The sequence below is a fragment of the Xiphophorus hellerii genome, chromosome 18 (genome assembly GCF_003331165.1).
Source record: "Xiphophorus hellerii strain 12219 chromosome 18, Xiphophorus_hellerii-4.1, whole genome shotgun sequence".
Lineage (NCBI taxonomy): Eukaryota > Metazoa > Chordata > Actinopteri > Cyprinodontiformes > Poeciliidae > Xiphophorus > Xiphophorus hellerii.
Window position 1 is genome coordinate 2,370,454 of NC_045689.1, and position 21,399 is coordinate 2,391,852.

The 21,399-nt window shown below is 41.3% G+C and overlaps 2 protein-coding genes across 3 annotated transcripts; one reads left to right on the forward strand and one right to left on the reverse strand.

Annotated features, from left to right (window-relative positions):
• Positions 1-1,497: 1,497 nt before the first annotated feature.
• On the forward strand, positions 1,498-9,070 carry LOC116707928 (transient receptor potential cation channel subfamily V member 1-like). Its single transcript, XM_032545634.1, has 11 exons — positions 1,498-1,729; positions 2,326-2,369; positions 3,917-4,072; positions 4,149-4,244; positions 4,329-4,399; positions 5,308-5,473; positions 6,421-6,487; positions 6,571-6,895; positions 7,596-7,721; positions 8,820-8,926; positions 9,006-9,070. Exons 1-11 carry the CDS (start codon positions 1,498-1,500, stop codon positions 9,068-9,070), a joined length of 1,455 nt encoding a protein of 484 aa, XP_032401525.1.
• Positions 9,071-10,355: 1,285 nt separating this feature from the next.
• Positions 10,356-20,399, reverse strand: LOC116737691 (protein FAM222B-like). 2 transcript variants are annotated; one of them, XM_032591046.1, is made up of 3 exons: positions 20,233-20,399; positions 18,683-18,801; positions 10,356-18,337 (listed from the first exon to the last, which is right to left on the reverse strand). In XM_032591046.1, exons 2-3 carry the CDS (start codon positions 18,762-18,764, stop codon positions 16,668-16,670), a joined length of 1,752 nt encoding a protein of 583 aa, XP_032446937.1. In that variant the 5' UTR covers positions 18,765-18,801; positions 20,233-20,399; the 3' UTR covers positions 10,356-16,667. The 2 variants fall into 2 exon arrangements, with proteins under 2 accessions (XP_032446937.1, XP_032446939.1); XM_032591048.1 differs by having other exon boundaries at positions 18,683-18,823.
• Between the last annotated feature and the right edge of the window lie 1,000 nt (positions 20,400-21,399).

A 21,399-nucleotide genomic window follows, 5' to 3' on the forward strand; every position in this document is an offset into this window, starting at 1 on the left:
AGTTTGTGCTAAAGAAATTAGCACAACGAAGAACGAACATGGCACTGCGGAAGAAAACTCCACAGAGAGCAGTGACAGCACCGGCGCTGAAGCTGAAGACACAGCCAGGGAAAACACAGCCAGGAAGCCGAGTCCCCATGCACTGAACCAGGAACATCCAACAAACAGTGATCTTGCTCCAGTCATTCACGTTTGCCAGAATTTCAGATACAGATTGGCAAATGTCACGATGCACAGCATTATGAACCTGAAAGTCATCAAAAAGTACCTGGCTCAGGATGGCCAGCAGGCCTGTGGAGCGTCATCAGGACATCCATCAGGTGCCTCCAGGGACAATCCAGAGCAAGAAGATCTCCCAACCAGCCGAAAGTCATGCAGTGTTCGGCAGTTTGACATCACAAAGTGCATGAAGTTTGTGAGGAGAGAGAGTGAACTTTTAGAGTTGAATAGACCAAGTCAGAGGGTTGAGATCTTTTTTTTAGTGAATTTTGTTTTGACTTTTTTTAAAATGAATGCTGTCAAAATAACTTGCAAAATACTGCAGGTTATGACTTGTTTCAACTGTGAGATGACTGGACCGGTCTTGACAGAGTTAGGTGACCTGATTAAGCTGAAAAACGCAAGACCAAATGACACAACGGCATCTCTGTTTGAACGCCATCTTCAGGAAGCGAGTTCTCTGAAGAAATGCTGCAGCTCTTGTACAATAGAGAACATCTGCATCCTCGACACAACAGATGTGATCAGCATGTTCCTGCATCGACAGCTCAGTGACGGCGGACTGCTTGTGACTCCCAGTGCAACCCTTGAAGTTCCTTTAAAAATGGGAAGCCAATTGTTCTGTCTATCCTCGGTCATCTGCTGTGAAATCCAAAATTCCCAGACGTACAATTTTTATACATATGTGATATGTGGACAAGAAGTGTATAAAATTGAAGATGAATTGGTAACCAAAGCAGATGAGGGCTGTGTAGAAGACATGAAGAGAAGAGGATTCATCTACTTCTACGAGAAGTACGCAGGAGGAGAGGACAAATTTAGCTTTCAGGAAAGCAATTACAACTGTGGAATCGTACCAACTGTGGTGAACTATAGAAACGAAAGCGAATATTATCTGCTGTCTGAAGACACAACAGACGATGAAATGAGCAATTATGATCAGGAAATTTATGGCGAATTTAGCATTGGAAGTATCAATTTGGAAAAGTCAGAGTCAGTCAAGAAGGACCAAGAAGATCAACACCAAAGTGTAGAAGATTTTGTTGATTGTCTTATTGATCTGTACACGATTCATTTCTTATTACGGCTGATTTGTTTTCTTTTGTTTCCTTTATTTACTTTTACTGCACCCTTTGCCTTTTCTTTCAGTCATTATGATTGGGTGGCCTCTGCTTGGGTCATCATTTACTTTATTTCACTGTTCATACCAGTATCACCAGAAGAAAACCCAATCCTGACAGTACCCCCCCCTCAAGGGCAGACACCAGACGCCCGAACATGTCCAAAAAGATCAACACAACAAAGTGTGGAGGCACAGGACGGGTTCACCTCGGGGGAGGTCCGGCGGGCGACGTCGGCGAAGAGGCGACAAAGGAGCTCTGGGGCCACTGGGAGGCGACGGGGGAGGCACTAGGGGGGCGGAGACTCGGGAGAGCACTGGAACCACTGGGGGGAGGAGACTCGGAGGGAGCACTAGGAGACTCGGAGGGAGCACTAGGAGACTACAACTGTAGGCTATTTGGTCTACACTTCAGGTGTGTTTAATAATTATCTAAGGTTCCAGACTGATTTAAAGTTAATTATAAACGTTGCTGGATGAAGTTTATTAAACCTTCCAGACAAGAGAGGAAGGAAATTCCTCCTCAAAGTAAAAATCTGTAAAAAAATAAATAAATAAAAAATCAATATTTGATTGTAGCTGCATGATATAAATACTTAATAAATTAGAAAATCAGAGGGAAGTTAATATATTATTACATTACGTGGGGTAAAAATATGACTTGACACACATCCTACTTTTTCAGGCAAACCCAGTTTCCATGGCAACCAGTAGACATCATGCACACGCTAGCTGGTTGCTATGGAGACGGGGTTTGCCTTAAAAAGTAGGATCTGTGTCAAGTCATATTTTTACAGATGGACGGAAGGGATAGGGTTGGGGTTCGGGGTTGGGGTTGGGTTGGGGTTCGGGGTAAGGTTAGGGTTAGAGTTAGGGCTCCTGAAGGATCCCATGCCCTCACACCGTGCATGGACACTCTCTGCTGGTGGTCACGCCCAAGGCCTACCTCTTATTCAGACTTGTAGGGATCTGTGTGTCCAACCTAGGGATCCAAATCCTCTCAGCCGTTCTCCTCTGTGCTGAGGACCAGGTTGGGTTACATTTCAGCACCAAGGCCAAAAGTGCTTCCCAGCCATGGTTGATAAAATGCTTCACAAGTTGTACATGTTTTTCTTTTTGATGTTTGATGTTATATCTGTGTTGGGTGAAACCGGTGAGAAGGCTGTAGCCCGTCTCGCCCACATAATAAATTTGACAAATTTTGCAGGTGATCAGATAAATACAGTTTTTAGACTTGGGGTTTCCAGAAATGGTCTCATTTGTAAATTGTGTTGTCAAATTTGCTTTGTACCCAGTGCAGCTGTTTAAAGAATCCACCCTGACCTTTGACCCACGGTTTGTCCATTGGCCTTACCATGGTCCTTACTATGTTATTATAAGTTGGGTTAGATGTCAGAAGATGTAAGTAAATCTCCGTGAGACGGAGTATTTAAGAAAAAACCAAATTCACTGATTGAATTGTTGATTGATAGCCAGCATATATTTGGATTTGTGCAACAAACACAAAAAGAAAAAAACTATATGAAACCTAAATGGCCATTCAGTTTGATAAATATTTACACAAACCATCGTTCAATAAATCGATAGAAATCCAAGGGCACACATCAAAACATCAAATCTAAATAAATAATATGAATTGTGTTAACTATTTTAATACAGACTGATGGTTTACATTGATGCAGCCGATTTGTTGACTTCAGGTTTTCGTTTCAAACGATGTTTTGAGTCAAAACAACCTTCATTATAAAACAGGTTATTAGATGAAAGAAGGGCATTAATAATTGCATAGTTATAAATTATAAATCTATATACTGTGTCACATAAAAATGTGACACAGTATATAGTGTCACAGTATATATTATATTTAAATAATTATAATTATTTAAATTATAATTTAAATAATAATTTAAATTATTTCTAGCCAAATGAGCCCAAAAAACATTAATTTCAAGCCTGCAGTAGTTGTCAGATGTTTACACTCATCATAGACATATTTATTTATTAATTCATTTATATTTTGTTTTTTATTTTTAATTTCTTTATTTATTTTAATGTATTTACTGTTGTTTATTTAGTTATTTGTTTTTTTGTCTTACTTGCACTAGTAACTCTTAAATATTCATACATTTATAGTTTTTCAATATTTATTCTGTAATAATTTTTCTGTTAATTTTTTTATTTTAATGATTTACAGTGAACCCTGGTATTTGTCCCTCTAAAACACTTAAATTACATATTTTAACTACATTAATATTCACAGGGGAAACTGTTAGCGCAGAAGCTAGCATCTGCACTTTTCCTTATTTTTGCTCTTTTGGGTTCAGCCAATCAGCAATAAGGAAAATAATTACTCCTCCTTAATTGGCTGATTTGCATATTTTCATTTTCTGAAACTATATCTTAGGAATCCATCAAGAGATTTTTCTGAATTTCACAGAAAGTCTGTGATTGTCTTAAAATTTCTGATTTGCCGACTTTAGTTGGATTATATTAATAGCAGAAAACAAACCAGATGTTTCACGTTGGAAGTAAAAAGCGGTTAAAGAGGATCAACCTTTTCCTGGCCATCTGTTTCAGAATCGCCCAGAGATGCTGCAGATCGAACCTCTTTGCAGTTTTCTCCAGGACAAATGGCAGCGATTCGCCTCCAAGCTGTTCCTCCTGAACTTCTTGTCTTATTTAACGTACCTGTCCGTCTTCACCGCGGTGGCGTACTGCAGGAAAGACGGACAGGTGAGGCAGAAACAGGAGTTCAGCTAAATGAACCGCGGAGTCGTAACGGACAAACTGTTTGTGTTTTCCCTTTCAGCCGCCGTTCCCAGTGGAAAACGTCCCAGCTGATCACCTCCGCTGCATCGGTGAAACCATCAGTGTCCTGGGAGCAGCCAGGTTTCTCTACAAAACTGTACGGAAACAGAAAGCAGCCGAATGTATCTCATAACTCTGTCTGGATCGGCTGCAGTAACGCGTCTTATTTTGAAATCTGCAGATAACCATTTTCAGGAGGAACCCCCCAAACATCAAGTCTCTGTTTACTGATGGATTCACTGAAATTCTGTTGTGAGTTTCATCACTTTCTCTCCTCTAAACCAAAGACACCAAACTGTGGCTCTTCCTCAGGGCGTCAACCATCAGGGGGCGGACACATAGCTGGAAAAGCCAACTTTCCACTGCAATTTAATGTTGAGTTTATGTGAAGTTCACTTCCAGTGTTGGTCATAATACAGTAAGCACTGTTAAAAATACATGGATGCCTCCGTTTATACAATGCTAGCTGCTAACTCTGAGCTAATTACAAACAAGTTGGTGTTTTAAAGTTATTAAAGTAAAGTTATTTACTTTAATAACTTTTTTCTAAGAAAAAAGGCAATTTATTACCTAAAATACGACAGCAAAGCATGTATTTAGTAAACACTCGATAATTTGTAGCAAATGAATAAACATGAGAAAACAGAACATGTATAAAGTTTAGAGCTGATCTGTTGATTATTTTGGGATCAACTGATTAATAGCAATAGATGCTTAATAGAAGATTTTTATTAATTTATTTTTTATAGAATTTGAACCAGATGAAGCTAAAACTGCAGAAAAGGGTTTTTATGTTAAATACAAAATATTTATTTTTTGTACAGTTTTTGCTTAATTCTTGCTCTTAGCGAGTCGTTTTTCAGCAAAAGGCTTTTTTGGAGTCTGTATACTCCATTTCATAATTGATTACTAAATTAATTGATTAGTTCAATAATTGATTAATCACAATTAATATGATTGTTTCAGTTATGCTTTCCAGAAATCAGAACAGCGAACTGAACATCCTCCTAATAACTCAGTAACCGATAAAAATCTCCAGTCACAGATCTGCTGTTGATTCATGTTTTTCTGTTTTTCTTCCTGCCTGATAATAAACCGTCCTCCATGTTTGTAGTTTTCTGCAGGCTCTTCCTGCCTGATCATGTCCTCCATGTTTGTAGTTTTCTGCAGGCGGCCCTGCTGCTGCTGTTTGCGGTGTTGTACTGCTGCGGGCGGACAGAATACGTCGGGCCACTCGTCTTGTCTCTGGCTCTCGCCCGGATGAATGTTTTATGTTACACACGAGGCTCCAGGCAGTTGGGGATCTGCAACGCCATGATGCAGAGAGTGAGAGCTTAGCAGCGGCTCAGTGTCTACGGCAGGCCGTTGTAACATTAAATCAGTTCATACGACTGTCTGTAATTACATTGTAGAGTCTAAAACTACATTTGTGGTATATTAAATGATAATTTAACAAGTCAAAGTTCCAGATATCTCCAAGTTATTTTTTTTGCTTTCAAGATATCTGTACTAGTCAAATCTTATACATCTCCTTACTAAAATGCATGTAATATATCTTTAATAATGAGGTCATGCAGGAAATTGTTAATTAGAATTATGACAAGTCAGAATAAAAGGTGAGATATCTTAAATTTACTTTATGACTAATCAGAATTTAATTTAACTGTAATCTAAAATATACGTATCAGATAGATTCAGTCAGTAAGTCAAAATATAATTAGAAATATCTTAATTTTTTATTGGGTCTAGTTATAAACCAGTTTCAGGTATCTGGAATGTAACTGATTTTATGCTAAAACAGCCTGCCATACTGTAGCTATGTTTCTACCACAAATGTGAGCAAAACTTTGTTGATATTCCACTAATGTTGCAAAAAAACACTAATTTGTAATTCTATTAAAGAGGAAACAGAATTAAAATCACATGAGAGTAAATTTGTTCACGCTAAAATTCACTAGGAAACATGCAGCACCATCGTCCTGCAACCACTTCCTGTCGTCTTCTTTGTCATTTCCGCCAGTAGTAACATCCGGTTGTTGATCACGTGACTTGCATGATGCAAATAAAGTGTTTCCTTTTCAGCTTTGTGAAAAATACAATTATGATACGACAAAAAAAAAAAACACCTAATCCTAGAGTCAAAACTTTTTTAAAATCAAAAAACGAGTTTTTGTTTAAATTGGTGTTTCTAGTTTGCAAATTTATTTTGGAAATGTGAAATTATATGGTGAATGCAGAAGCAGGTAGTGCGAACACAGTCTGCTCCTCTCCAGATGATCCTGGGCGACCTTCTGCACTTCTTATGCGTCTACATCGTCCTGCTTTTTGGATTTTCTGCCGGTAATATTTCTAAACACAAGAAATTCAACACAACGACTCATTCGGTTTGGACTCCTAACCTGCAGTCCACGTTTCCTCTGCAGCCGTCTGCACCCTCATCGACGACTCACCTGGAGAGAGTCCGACCAGCGGCCCGGTTCCACTACGAAGGAGCTTCAACGTCGAAACGTTCAAATGCGAGAAGCCGAGCTACAACGACATCGGCTTCACCAGGCTGGAACTGTTCAAGTTCACCATCAGGATGGGCGACCTGGAGTTCACCGACCATGTGCAGAACAAGACAGTCTTCCACGTCCTGCTCATCTGCTACATCGTCCTCACCTACATCCTGATGCTCAACATGCTCATCGCCCTGATGGGGAAGACGGTGGAGAGAATCACGGAGCAAAGCCAAACCATCTGGAACCTGCAGGTGGAAGATTCACCCGCAAATTTATGTCCAGAGGATTAGCTTCGTGATGTTAGCAACAAAGGCGTTTTATAATAAAAAAGGAGTAAATGTACACCAAAACTAACTTGGAAACTTTGAGGGTGATCTGAGAAATGTTCTAGGAGAAATATGGAAACTTCTGAGTTTCAAAAGTCAAAATTAAAAAAAAAAAAAAACACTTCAGACATTTTCTTGAAAAACTTCAAAATTTGTCAGTTTGAAAAGTGAAAAGTTTAAGATTCTCAGAAATGTTCTAGAAAAGACTTGGAAATTTCTTAGAGTGGAAAGTAGAAAATAATTTTTAAAAATCTCAAAAAAACATGAAAACTTGTGAGTGTGAAAAGATTCATTTTGAGATTAATTTAATAAATTTTGTACAAAGAATATCTGAGTTTCAAAAGTTACAAATTTTAAGCTTTTGGAAAGTTTGAAGTTTTTCTGGCAAATGTTCAACTTTTCAAACTGAAAATTTCATGTTTTTCTTCTATAAAAATCTCAAAATTTCTGTGGATTTTTGATAGAAATTTACTCCTTCTTTTTTGTATATGCAATTTTCCTAATTCGTCGTCATAGTTAGCTGTTATGCTCCAGCGAATATAAATGTGTAACATGCAAGCAAACCTTTTAAAAGCGAACAAATGGATGGAGAAAACTGTCACCTGTGTGAATCAGTTGGAGAAACCGTTTTGTTGTCGTTTCCCAGAGAGCGACTCTGCCGCGCTGGCTGAGGACGAAGCTGCAGTCCGGAGCGTCAGAGGTGGTCTGCGTCAGGAACGACCAGGTCGACGCTCGGAGATTCGTCAGGTGAATGTTGGTGGATTTTTCTGGACCAGTCAGTAAAATGAAAACAACACAAACCCACTCACAGCAGGACTCGTCATTTTTGTATCTGAATATTGCAGGCATGAAAATTAAGAGTTCTGTATGAACTAGAATTGGCAGCCATGATGAAACTAATTTTCTTTGAATGTGACCTTTTATGCTTCTTAGAACAGGTTAGGATCCGTCTACTGGGTTCAGAAACATATTCATTACATTTTTTACACAAAATCATTCTTAAATCACCAGGTTTTAGTCTGGAGCTCCTTTAAGAATGAGCTGTTTTAGGGCCTCTGTCGTTTTAAATCCACGCCCCCAACTCAACGTTTACACTCACACATGAAAATGGCTGAAAACAGTTGCAATTATACAATCCTACATCTTTGAAAAGCAGAAGTGGAGCCTCCTGCACAACCAACAGAAACGCAGCAAGTGGTTCCTGGATGGTAAATCAACAGCAAAACTCTTTTCTTTTCCAGCAGCCATTGTACAGCGGCGAAACCAGCCAACCAAACCTGCTGGAGCTCAGCTTGTGTTGCTAGGTAACAGGCTGGGGTTGGCAGTGGTTGCTAGGTAACAGGCAGTGCCTGCTGATTTGTGACGTTACATTCGGAGGTTTTTAAAACGGCTCATTTTCCACCGTTTCAGTGTGACAGTAAGTCGGGTCAAAAACATCCAGCGCGTTTTTTTTTCTTCTTTCCTAAAAACAGATTTGGATGCAGCCATGAATCAAACTTTCTCCAATAAAGTTTCTGTCTACGTTGCTGGAAATAAAGCAACTTTTTCAAAACCAACAAAATAGAAAACTTTCAATAAATATAAGGGAAATGTCAGTAACATTTTAGGATTTAAAGTAATTTGTTCTTTTCTTTGTTTTATTGAAATGTTGAATGTTTTAATTTATCACTAAGCACGTAAAAAAAAAAGTTTCACAGTAAGATTATTTTGCATTTTCGGTTGTTTGACCATCATAGTGATTTTATCTTTATCTTTTCTAGTGTTTATTAGAATATTCCATGAACTTTACAGCATTTTGGTGGGAACAGGAGATTTTCTCTGGCGTTGACGTTTCGTCTCTTTCAGAGTGACAGAAATGAACTGGAATAAATGGCGACCGGATCTCGGCGTTAAGCTGAAGGAAGAACCTGCAGCTCAGCTGACGACCGCGCAAACCCAGGAGGAAACGTCTGGTAAAGAAAACTCTGGTGTACCTTCACTGCTGTTTCCTGTTGCTTGAAATTCACTAAAATGTACAAACTGACTGTTCAGGGAATCCATGGAACATAAATGTGCTTCTCCAGAGGATTCGCTCCAGACAGGAAGACGTTCTCTAACTCAAGATAATTCTTCTTTGTCTTAAGAAACTTTATTACAGGCGCATTTAATCACATCTTTAAAAACATGAATATATTTCCAGAAATTTTCAAGCTAATATCTTGTAAAAGTTAATGTATGCGTTTCTTCTGTTACCTGTTCATTTAGACATTAACTGTGAAACTGATCATAATGCCAAGTTAAAACGTTTAAACGACACGACTCTACGCAGACACCTCATGTGGAAGGGAAGCTTTTCTACTGATGATTAAAATCTGATTTGATTTTATTAAATAACATTTAGATTTAACAGTACAAGTCAGTATATTTATATCTAGTAAAAAACGCTCACTGCTAAGCAGATTAAAAAGAAACTGACTCAGGCAGCATTAAGTCGGTTTGAAGAATCTAAAGTTTTTCACAATAAAAGTCATTAATAAAAGCTTTGTGTTATTTGTAAATTTAATTTCTGTGCAAATTATTTCACTTTATTTTCTTAATGATAGGCAAAGCTGGAAAATTTAGTATCAAATGTGAAAAATTTGACATTTGAAATTCAAATTTTCAGTTTGTTTTTCTAGGAAATTTTAGATTTTTGTCAGAAATCTCTTTCTAGCAAATTTTTGACTTTAAAAAACATTTTTTTTAATGTCAGAAATTAATTTCAGAATAAATTACAAAAATCAGCACATTAAAATGTGAATTATGTAATTCTCTGTTCTGCCTGTAAATCTCAGTGTTCAAAACATTTTGGTCGATAAGCTCTAGAGGACTCTAGAAAAACAAACATCACAAAAGTTTCAGAAAAACTATTTGAGACCCCAACAAATAAATACATTACTTCAGCACTGCTAATCCACCTCATTTGCTTTTGCAGCTCTTTAAATCTGTGCAGTCGTACTGTTAGAGGGATGTTGGAGTAGGGGATAAGATGCTTGCCTGTTACGATGGAAGGAAGAGATGATTTGATCTTCTTTCTCTCTCTGCTCTGCGTCTATGAAGCCTCATTTTCAGCTCCCCTGGGGTTTGGAGTCATAGTTCAGGTTTTACTGCAACTTTTGAGATGCTAATCTACTGCGAAAACAAGGCCTTGTTTCCATGGTTACACATCTTAACTGTCTGAAGGTAAAAGAAAAGTAGTTAGAATCTTCCAGCTGAACAACATCCAGAACCAGAGGGAATAATTATCCAAATCCAGACCGAAAACATTACAAATGAACAGAAATCAAACATGGCGCCACCTTGTGTTCCAAACGCACAGAAATCTGAAAACGTTCATAATAAAGACGCACCAATTGCTAAAGCTTTGTGTTTGCAAACTTTATTTTGGTTAGGGGGGGAATGTTTGTGCAAGACATTAGAGTTCCTGAAGGTTAGGCAAAACTGGAAATATCACATTTTCACACAGTAGACAGAAAGGCCCCTCCACCAGCGGTCAGAACATTTTGGTTCTCACAACCCACAACAGCTGGATCAGAGCAATAAGAAACCTAGAGTGACTGCTGGGTTCCTCTGGCCCCCTTCACCGGAATGTGCTTCAGTAGACGAGTCTTAGAGTGCAAACAGACGTGTACCGATCTCCCTCTGGACCTCGAGCAGAACCAGGAAACACAAAGCTCTGGTTCAGTGGCGGTTCTGGCAAACCCGACCAATTAAAACCCAGGAAATGATTCCTGATTTGCACAAACCAGGTGAAGTAACATCCGCAATTTCCACAATCCAAAGCAACAGAATACCTGCTTAGACAACAAATTACATCCATTAGTTCCAATAAATCTGACGCCCCTTTTCGAATGTAGCCCTGGGCTTTCGCCAAAACGACCCGTTCACTCTAGATTTTCTTTTGCTCAGTTCACATCTTTGATTTTTACTTCACAAGATTCTCTGAAAGCAACAGAACAAAGGCAGCAGCAGCAGCTCTTCTTTACGTCACCAGATTGTTACTGTTAGAAGACCAAGCTAGCTGCTAGATGTTAGCACGGACTGCTAGGATGGACTGGTAGCACCTAGCTGCTGCTTTTGTCCGGCCAGTAGCTTGTCCACAGTAGTAGCTAACTGCTAAAGTGGCTAGCTGCTTCTCTTGTCCATACTAGTAAAAGTATCTCGTCCATACTAGTAGCAGCTAATCTCTTACCGCTAGTGGCTAGCTGCTTCTCTTGTGCATGTTAGCAGCTACTAGCCACTAGCCGTTGTTTCTCTTTCCACACTAGAACAAGTAGTTTGTCCATTCTAGTAGCAGCTAATCGCTAAATACTAGTGGCTAGCTGCTTCTCTTATCATTACTAGTAGCTATTAGCTGCTACTTGTCCATTTAAGTACTAGTAGCCGATCCATACTAGTAGCAGTTAACTGCTAACAGTTAGCCGCTAGCTGCTGGCCGCTCAGAGAGAGAGGGACACCTGGTCACTTTGGTCGGTGAGTCAGCAGCAATCGCTTGACGCCCCACAGCGTCGAGTCGTGGCTTCAGGACTTGGGTCCGTCACACAGTATCAGTAGTTACAATAAGTAGCTTGGTCCCCCCCAGAAACACACACACATTAGATTCACTTTGTGCACACCTGTGCAGGTACCCACACACACGCCCATCCACGCACACCCACACACACACACACTTGTCCATACTAAGCCCAGTGGAGGCACTTCATATGAAACTGTAGAACCTGACTTCAACGGGCTGCACTGAGGCGGTTCAGAACCAGAGGCGGCTCGGTCCGACGGTTTAGTGTTTGAGCTCATCTGATTGGCTGTTGGGGGGGAAAACCCAAACGTGAAACTTAATCCTGGTTAGTGTGGCGGGTTCAGCGCCTCCAAGTGTCCGTTCACCCGACCGGAGCGGTTTTCTCCCCTCCACTGGTGCAGCCCAAATCATGTTACTATTTATAGACACACACCGGATCAGTGTGCTGATTAAATTCAATAGCAGCTTAAAGGGACAGGCACATCAAAAACGAAAGCCAGGGAAGCAGAAATTAACTCCCGTCAAGTATAAAGACCCTAAACCCGACTCCTGGTCGCTTCGCTCCTGCACCGCATCAGAAATGCCAGGAATGAACTAAATATAAAATTATATAAGAAATTTTCTGCTGTTTTTTTTAAATTAAATCTCCACAAAGTTTTTAACAACCAGCAGAAATATATGAACCAACTGGAATCGACTGCACTGAAAAAAACTAAATCTCAAATATTTTTGGTCTAATTTGTTTATCTCCGTACATTTGAAGCTGACGATAACTTTTCAGGAAAATAGGAATATAGGAACATATAGGAGCTTGTATTACTTAAATAACTCTTAATTATTGATAAAAATTTGACAAAGTGTTAGAGTCAGGCTACGAGAATTAAGTTAGGAGAAAAATAATGAGGAAAAACGCTGTAGCATTCTGAGAATTACGTCAATATTAAGAGATTAAAATTTTACAACAGTAAGTTGAAATAGTACAAGAATTTGAGAAAAATAAGCAGTAATATTAAGAGAATAAAGTCTTTAGACAAAAAGTCATAATATAAAGAGAAATAAAAGTATACAATAATAGTAATATTACTATATTAAAGTCCTAATTATATGATAATAAAAGCTGAGGAAAAAGTAACAATAATATGAGATTAATGGCATTATTACCAGAATAAATTCATAAAACTCACAACAATAAAGTGGAAATAATATGAAGGTAAACTATTAATATTAACAAATTAGTTTTAATATTAGTAGAATCAAGTATTAATTTATGATAACTTGCACAAAAAAATATTTGGAAAAAATTAGGAATGTTGAGCATCTTGTGAAGTTATACTTTGGTATCAGTTTTACAAATAAAAACTTCTGACACAAATTATTATCAATAGCAGGATTTGGGCAAACAACAGTATTTGTATTTTTTCTAGTAATTTTATGACTTTATTCTGGTGATTTTGTAATAAAACAAATAAAACAAAAAAAATGTCTTAGTCCGCCCCAATACTCAGAGAAAAATGTCTTGATACAAGTAAAAAAATAAAAAATAAAAATCTGCCAGTGAATATTTTTAAATCAACATCCAAGAATCATTAAAACAAGCTCCTATATTTGCTGAAAAGTTATTTGTGAGTTTTGTCTCAGTTCAACTGAAGACATTTGCAGTAGAAAGTCGATTAAAACGCAGAGATATTTAGTATATTTGCAGTGTTGTTTGTTTACAGAGTGAAGCCGGTGAAAGAGCGAACCGACCCAGATCCAAAAATCACCGTTTGACTTTTTATGATAATAATTCAGCTTTCGTAATAATTCAGGAATCCGAGTTCATCCAGGTGAAACCGCCTGAGTCACATTTGGCCCCTGAAGTGGAAACGAGTATGGCTTCAGGACAGAGAATAAAAACATTTAGAAGTATTTCAGAATCCTGACTGAAACCGAAACATTTAAAACGACTGCTACAGCCCCGCTCTAGATCTCCATCCACTTCGCTAAACGGGAGTTTCAGTGACGGCTCCATCTCAGGCAACTTTGTTTAATCAGAAACCGGAGTCCGGCTTTTAGTTACCACGACAACGGCAGCGCTCCGATCCTGAAGCTAACCGTCGTATTTAAGGCTTTAGTCACTGTGCAGCATCACTCTGTAGGCATGGGCAGTGGCATCAGGGCTTTAACTAGGCCGGCTTCTGAAACTGCTAAAACTTTCTGCCAGTCAGTTTGCTTAAAGAAAGGTGACAACATTTCCTATCAGTTACAACAGAAAGATAAATGAAAAGTTTCTGACAAAATTATTGAGTCTTTATTGAGTCTAACGTATTCACGGGCCAAGAAAATAAAAATACAACTAAATTCAAGCACATAAAGTCTAATTTTTTTGTTTTTTCATCATAGATCCAAAACATAATAATGATTTTCCTGGATTAAATCTAGTTTTAAATTCTTCTGGGTTTGATTGAACAAATTATTCTCAGGATTTGGATAATTTTCCTTCAAAACATTTTAATTAAAAAAAGCTGATTTAGGGGGAAAAAAAGTTTGGATAGATGTGGTTCTACTTATTATAAAAAGATTAATACTTTGTGTTGTACTTAACATTTTTTTATTATGTTGGAAATAATTTTACTCTGATTAAAAATAAAATTACCATCTGGATCAATTATTTCTGATAGACGGGTCAAATCATTATCATTCTTGAATTGCAGTTGGGGGCCACAAATGGCCCCGGGCCGCACTTTGGACACCCCAGACCTAAATCATCAATCCACTGTTCAGCTAAGATTGTTAGTAAATATACTCCTCCCATCCAAAGGGGGCGCCAAATAAGAAAGATGATGACTCAGAAAACCAACAATGTTTTTACGAAATACAGCCAAAACAGTTCTGAAACTGTCAGAAGTGTTAGTTTTTTTCCACCTCATTGTCGCCCCATATGAGGCTGGAGGAAAAAATGCATTTCTGAGTGAACCTGAGCTGAAATAGTCAGAACATGGACAGAATGAGGCTGAAATTCCTCAGGTTGGGGGAAGTTCTGATTGTGAAACTGGAAAACTAGCCAACAGTTATCTAAACATGTGAAAATACAGTTAGCAAGCTACGGCTAGCATGTCAGCTAAGGAGATAGTCCGACTAATTAACCACTTATCAAACTATAATTAAAACCTGTTTAGAATTGTATTTGAAATGTAATCAATTACAAATTTATTGATGGAACTTGACTTAATGCTGTGTTTTGATTATTGATTCTATGTTGCATTGTGTTTCTGTGTTTGTAATGATGTAAAGCACTTTGAAATGCCTTGCTGCTGAAATGTGCTATACAAATAAAATTTGATTGATTGATTGATTAATAAAAGGGTGAGAAAATAACTAATATTCCACATAATCTGCCTGTGTTTTTGGAAATAACAACACAGAGATTATTTTATACCCTCTTTCCCTGAAACACTCTCCTTAACATATCGGACCTTAAAATGGCTTACCGAACCGCGCAGTAGAAATCCGGCATAAGATTTTTGTTTTAGTCTTAATAAATTTTAAAAATGCATCAAGAAATCGCCTACTGAGTGGACTACACTTTTTTTTTTTAACGGCAAATCGAGAAATATCTGCAGTTGATTCAGGCCGTAATAGACCAAAGGACGGGAAGGAGCGCGAGAATTAGATCAGACAACAGGAAGGCTTTTCAGTTTTCAACTTTGTTTGTAATTGAAGTTTGTCAATTAGGAAACATTGGCAGCCTGTTGGAAAGCTCAAAGTTGAAGTAAAGATTTAAATCTTCAGTTGAATACCAACAGAAATACTAGCCATGCTAAGTGTGCTAATGGCTAATAGGGAGCTAAATGCTCTATAGCTATGATGCTAAAAGACCAAGACGCTAAAGACTAAGTGTGACCCTAACTTCAATCCAAATGGTCCTCCACACACAGTGTGACGTCTCCTCTTATAAATTAAACAACGCTGACGGCAGAAAAGCTAGCTAACTTTTTATTAAATATTCAGCAGGAAATCAATCTGTTCCTATTTATTTACTTTTTCTTTTCTGTTTTAAATTAGTGCATTAGAGGAAGTTTCCGGATGCTTGTTGTGATTTTTGGGCGGATGTTTCTGAGAACCTGGAACCGGCCCACGCCCGCTCCCTCCAAACGAACCCCAGGATCCACAGGAAGTGGCTTTGCTGCTCATCGCTAACAGAAATCAAACCGATTCACAGAGACGCATCAGGAAAGAGGTGAGGAGATGCGCTGAAGAGGGAGGAGTCGCCATCACACGCCGTTCCGACAAGACGCCTTCGCTTCACATTAACCAGACTTAAATACGGCCTGACGGAGTTTCTGCTCCTTCTGCCAAACTTTTACATTTCTACAGTTCAAGTAGGGCGAACTACAGATCCACAACAACTAAAGAACTACAAGAAAACCCAGCGAGGAGAAGGGGAAAGTTCAGAACCGCAAAGCAAAGCCGAGCCGAGCCTTCGGAGCGGAGATGAGAACCCGTGGTTCCAGGACTTCCTGAAGCTCGCCTCTAGGCGCTCGTAAGGCCACGAATGTTGAGAAAAGTCGTGAAACTGAGAAGTGCTGCGGCGGTCCGGAGCGGCGACGCTCCAGCTCGGGAAGCTTCCACTGAGCAGCCTCCCAGCCTCGGCGGTCTCCACATCCCCAAGGCGCCACGCGGCGCCGGCGGTCCATCACACGAAGCCAAACTATGAAACTCTGGAGCAGAACTGGGCGATAAATCGATCACATCGATTAATCAAATGTTAGTTTTCTGAAGATTAAAAGTTCTGGATTTTTTTTTCATAAATGCTCTCATTGGGTCGGAGTGATGTCATGGCGGCCATCTTGTTTGACAAGCGTTTTTTTTTACAGCTTCTGTTCATTTGAACTTTGGATTCAGTTCAACTCGATGGCGAACTATTAGAGCCAGGCTACAAGTGCAGAAACTTCCTTCTGGTAAAATTGTGTCTTTATTTTGCTAAAATTATGACTATATTCGCATAACTGAATAATTAAAACTTTTTGTATTGTGGCCCAGACACACAGAGGGAATCATAAAATCCACTTTAGAAAATATTTTTGTATTTTCTTTTTCAGAAAAGAAAGCGATTTTTATCGCCCGGCTCTGCTCAGCAGGTCGAAGTGCTGTTGGGAACAAACGGGTCGATGTGGAGTCTAATGGTAACCTTGGTGATGATGGCCGCCGCCGCCGCCGCCGCGGTGCATCTTATGCATCATTTCCACGCTCTGCTCCTGCATGCCGGGGATCTGGAAATCCTCGCCGAGGAAATCCACGCTGTGCTGCAGCAGCTTGGGCTGGCCGGCGGAGCCGTCCTTCCCCGGCCGGTACTTGGCTCCCGGGATGCGCTCTGCGGCGGCGTGTCCGCCCTGGAAGCCCACCGGCAGGTCCTGAGGAATGTTCCCGTTGTTTCCGGCGGCGCCCGGGACGGCGCCCCATGCCGGCTGCAAGTAGTGGCCGTTCAGGTAGGAGCAGTTGGCGGAGGAGGGGGGCAGCGTTTTGTCTGTGGCGTGCTTCGGCGGGAAGACGTGCGCGGCGGCGGGGGGCTTGTGGCCGTAGCTCAGGCCGTGGGAGGGGAAGGCGCACTCAGCCACCGGATCCAGCCGCGGGTTTTTGCAGGGGTGCGCTCCCTCTGGCGGCTGCTGCATGTGGGCCAGCTGGTGCTGCGCCCAGGAGCGCTGCTGCTGCTGCAGATGCTGCTGCAGATGCTGCTGCTGGTGCTTCTGCTGCAGCAGGTGCTGCTGCATCTGCTTGTCGCTGTCCGGGTGGAAAGCAGCCATGTTGTTGTTGCTGCAAGCCGGGGCGGGAGCCGGAGCGGCCGGCTTGTCCATCAGCAGGCAGCTGGAGACGCCGCCGCCGGCCCCCGAGGCATGCTGGGAAACCCTGGAGCTGGCGCTGATGAGCTGGTTGCGGCTGATGGGGCTGGGGTTGGCGATCTGGCCCTCGCAGACGGACGTGGCGCCCATGCCGGCGCGTGCCTGGCACAGCTGGTTGATCTGTAGCACAATGCTGCTCAGGTCGCCGGGCCGTGCCTGCTGCAGGCTGGCCGCCATGGACAGCGGGATGGTGGAGGTAGATACCGTCACGTTGGGCGGGGCGTCAGCGTCCGGCAACTTGCGGGCGCCGTACGGAGGCGGCGGCAGGGCGGGGGGGCCCGGCGGCGCCGCCTGCATGGCCACGCTGTCCGGGACATGCCGCAGCTCCTGAGTCACTCCCAAAGATTGCGCTGGAGCCACCTGATGCTTCAGAGTTTGCATGTGAGGGAGGTGCTGCTGTGGCATGGCGGCGGCGCAGGGCGCCACGTCCTGAGGGGGCGGCTGCCGCTGAACGGCGGGCGGATGCGTCAGCCTCTGCTGCTGCTGCAGAGCCTGAGACTGAGCCATGCTCCTATGGTGCTGTTGCAGTGCCATGGGGTGCGCCAGGCTCTGCTGAGGATGCTCCGCCCCCTGCTTCTGAGCGGCCAGGTGCGGGAGGTTTAAAGTGCTGGGCGCGGCGTACGGGCCGCTCTGAGGGTTCATGGCGGCTTTCAGCTGCAGCCGCGTGCGGCAGCCGTCCGGCTGCTTGATGAGGCCCCGGGGAGGCGCGCGGAGGACGGTCAGGAGCCCGGCGCCGGCGGCCAGCTGCGGAGGGTACGGGCTGTGGCGCTGCGCGGACGACGACGTGTCCAGGCCGTTGACGGTGCGGCGGACGTGCTTCTTCTGAGGAACCTTGATGCTGTTTGGGAAGATCTGGATGCTCAGAGGTTTGTCGGCGACTTTCTTAGCATAGGCGTCCAACTCTGCAGGCGTCGGATGGGTGGCAGATCTCATCTTCTGTGTGGTTTCCCCTGAAACGTTCAGTCAGTCGACATTAAAACTGCATTTAGACATGAGGCAGGAAAATCTGCATTCACCTGTGACAACCGATAGATTAAGTACATTTTTTTAACCAGTTTATTGTATTTACTGTTTATCTTAACTTTTCATTGTAATCAAAGATCCTTCTAGGGACAAGTGTTGCAAATTAAGTAATGCTAAAGACTCGATGCACGTTATTGTTTAAATCCAGAAATTTCACATGTGCACAACACTGGAGGGCAAAAAGACGATTCTTTCACATGCCGTCCATAGCTGCGGTAGAAATATGTCTGCAAAAGCAGTTTTCCTAAAATCTGATCGTGAAATATGCTTACATTTTTGAAGTCCAGTGTTCATCTGCGTGCGGTGAAGAAGTCGGATGGCGGGGTCACCTGACGCTGGCAGGCAAGCCAGCATGTCACTGCTCCTCTACTGCAGCGTCCCTCTCATCGTCCTGGAGACAAGCAGAGCCGCCGCTGGACGTTAGAATACAAAGTTAATAAAACACAAGATGATGTCAATTTGGAATCAAGTTAACGCAAGTATGTGAAATTATTGCCGCATTATTTGTCGTAGAATGTTTAGGGTTCAAAGTTTTCTCAAAACTCCACTTCTGTCAGAGTTTGTAATGATTTTAAAATGAGTTTTTCTTTGGATAAAAACCTAAAATGCATAAAAACGTATTTGTTTTACCAGATATATGACTGTATGTATGGACACAATCCTCCTCCCACACAGCTGAATCAAATGAATGATTCAAAACCAACCTGGTTTGATTCAGCTGTCAAACCAGGAATTCATCTAGGAAACGCTTCTGTTAGATGCCTCTTTGTAAACCTTCAGCCTCAGTTTAACTGTCCCAAACAAGCCATACTTCTCCGTTTTTTTCTGTCACGAACTTTAACATTTAACCTGAGATGGAACGAGTGAGTGACTCTGCTGGAACGTCCAGTCCTGGAAAGGTTAGCGGATGCTTTAAACATTTCCCGCTTGTGAATAATCTCTGGTGAATTTGTTCCTTGGCGTTGCATTAACTCATGCTTCAGTCATCAGGGAGCGGCTCGAGTATCTGATCAATTAACGACTAGAAATCAGATTTAAATCATATCTGAACCTTTCAAAACACAGTTTTATTATGATCTGGTGCACACTTTAAGAGGCGACCATGTGACAGGTGCTCATAAAACTCATGAGTCATGTTGCAGAGCTGCATGTTTGAAATGCATCACAGGGCTTCCTAAACGAAGCCAAATCACACCAAAAGTCACTTCAGGCCGATTCGCAGCACAGTAAACAGTTCCAGAAAGCAGATCAATAATAGAATCATAATGAGCTCCAGTTCACTGGAAGAGCATATTCATGCAGACATTTATCATCCATTTACAGGCTGATTCATCACTGATTCACGACTCATTGGAAACTCCTGGATTTCTCTAGAAAACTACGTGGAGAAAAGAGGCTCATTTCCTGTTGCACCATTAAAGACACACCGAGGACAAACTCAGACAATAATTCAGGTTCATAATGAGACATTTAAAGCAGAGACCTCATTTTATTCTCTATTTAAAGCTTTTTTAGAGCAGGGCCTGGCCATACATTCAGCACAGAAACGTTAGCTCTGTAGTGTTGATCTCCTAGCTAACATTACCACCGATCCATTATAAACAGCCCGAATCCGGCTACTGAGAACGGACAGCGGGTTCCGCGGGGCCTCGGTGCTCCTCTGTCCGGATTTAAATGTCGTCGATGGGGAGTTTATCTCGAGTCAAACCCAATAAATAAGGAGCTTCTTTGTGCTTGTTGTGACCAGGCCAGCTGCTCTGAAAACCTTAGCATTTTTAGCACCAGGAGCCACAGAAGACGCGTTAAACGCAATAATACTCACTCCTCGCGAAGTTATGAGTAAAGCCGCTTCATTTTGTTGAAATTCAACAATAATAAATTAAAAATGAAGACACCATCCTCCGGCTGGCCGCTTCTCCGAGCTGCTGTCTGGCTACGGCAGCAACATCTGTTCCTCTCCTCCTTCTCCGGGCTCAGTGGCGGTGCGGAACCGGCTTAGAGGCGATCTACCGCCCCCTGCTGGGCGGGAGAGGAGGGACAAAAATATTTTCTGTCTCGGAACTAAACAGAAAACATCTTTATCGTTTACTAGTTTCCTAAACTATTAGAGTATATCTTCAACCAGAGGCGGGTAGAGTACCCAAATATTGTACTCAAGGAAGAGTAGCAACACTTCAACATATTTTTACTCAAGTAAAAGTAAAATGTAGCAAGAAATTACTCAAGTGAGAATAAAAAAGTATTTGATAAAAAGTCTATTCAAGTGCAGAGTAACTGAACAAATTATCATTCATTTGATATTTAAAAATTACATCATCAGATGAACCAAAATGAAAATTTTGGTATTTTAAGGACCAACATGACATTTAATTTATATAGGTAAAAAAAAAAAACAGCTCTTTAAAGGTTGCAGAGATCAAAGGAGAAACATTTGACTTGTTTCCATAACAACTGATTAGAACCTCAAAGCTCAAATAATCCCTGAACTTTGACCCCAAATCCCAGAGGAGTTGAAAAGGAGAGGACTACCATCCATCATAGGGAGGATCTTATCCCAGACTCCAACATCTCTCTGCCCGGTTTCCCAACCAAACAGCCAGACAGATTTAAAAAGGAGCAGCAAAAGCAAATGAGGTGGATTAGCTCATAACTGATGTTGTCGTCCAGGACATCTTACCTTGGAACATCGTCTCTGCTGCATGAATGTTGAGATGTTCATACAGCAAGTCTTCAGTCAGAGGCCGCTCCTGATTCACTGGAAGACTGACTGCTACTGGAGATCCTTCCTGACTACAACTCTGAATATACCTGGATGATATAAGTTACATTTTACTTTCCTTTGGAATAAATAAAGTATTTTTCAATTTAATTGGATGAAATAAAATATTTTCAATTGCTTGAAATTTGTTTTAGATTTTAATTATTTGGCCACTTTTCTTTGTAAAAGTGCCAAAAACAATCTTCATTTTTTATTCAAACAAACTCGGGC

Bases quoted from the DNA above. Each gene is read 5' to 3' on its own strand.
- LOC116707928 (XM_032545634.1), top strand. From the start codon at position 1,498: ATGTCCAAAAAGATCAACACAACAAAGTGTGGAGGCACAGGACGGGTT. The intron at 4,400-5,307 runs GTGAGTTTCATC...CCATGTTTGTAG, and splicing joins GGATTCACTGAAATTCTGTT to TTTTCTGCAGGCGGCCCTGC. The intron at 7,722-8,819 runs GTGAATGTTGGT...CGTCTCTTTCAG, and splicing joins GACGCTCGGAGATTCGTCAG to AGTGACAGAAATGAACTGGA.
- LOC116737691 (XM_032591046.1), bottom strand. From the start codon at position 18,764: ATGCTGGCTTGCCTGCCAGCGTCAGGTGACCCCGCCATCCGACTTCTT. The intron at 18,338-18,682 runs GTAAGCATATTT...TGAACGTTTCAG, and splicing joins GAACACTGGACTTCAAAAAT to GGGAAACCACACAGAAGATG.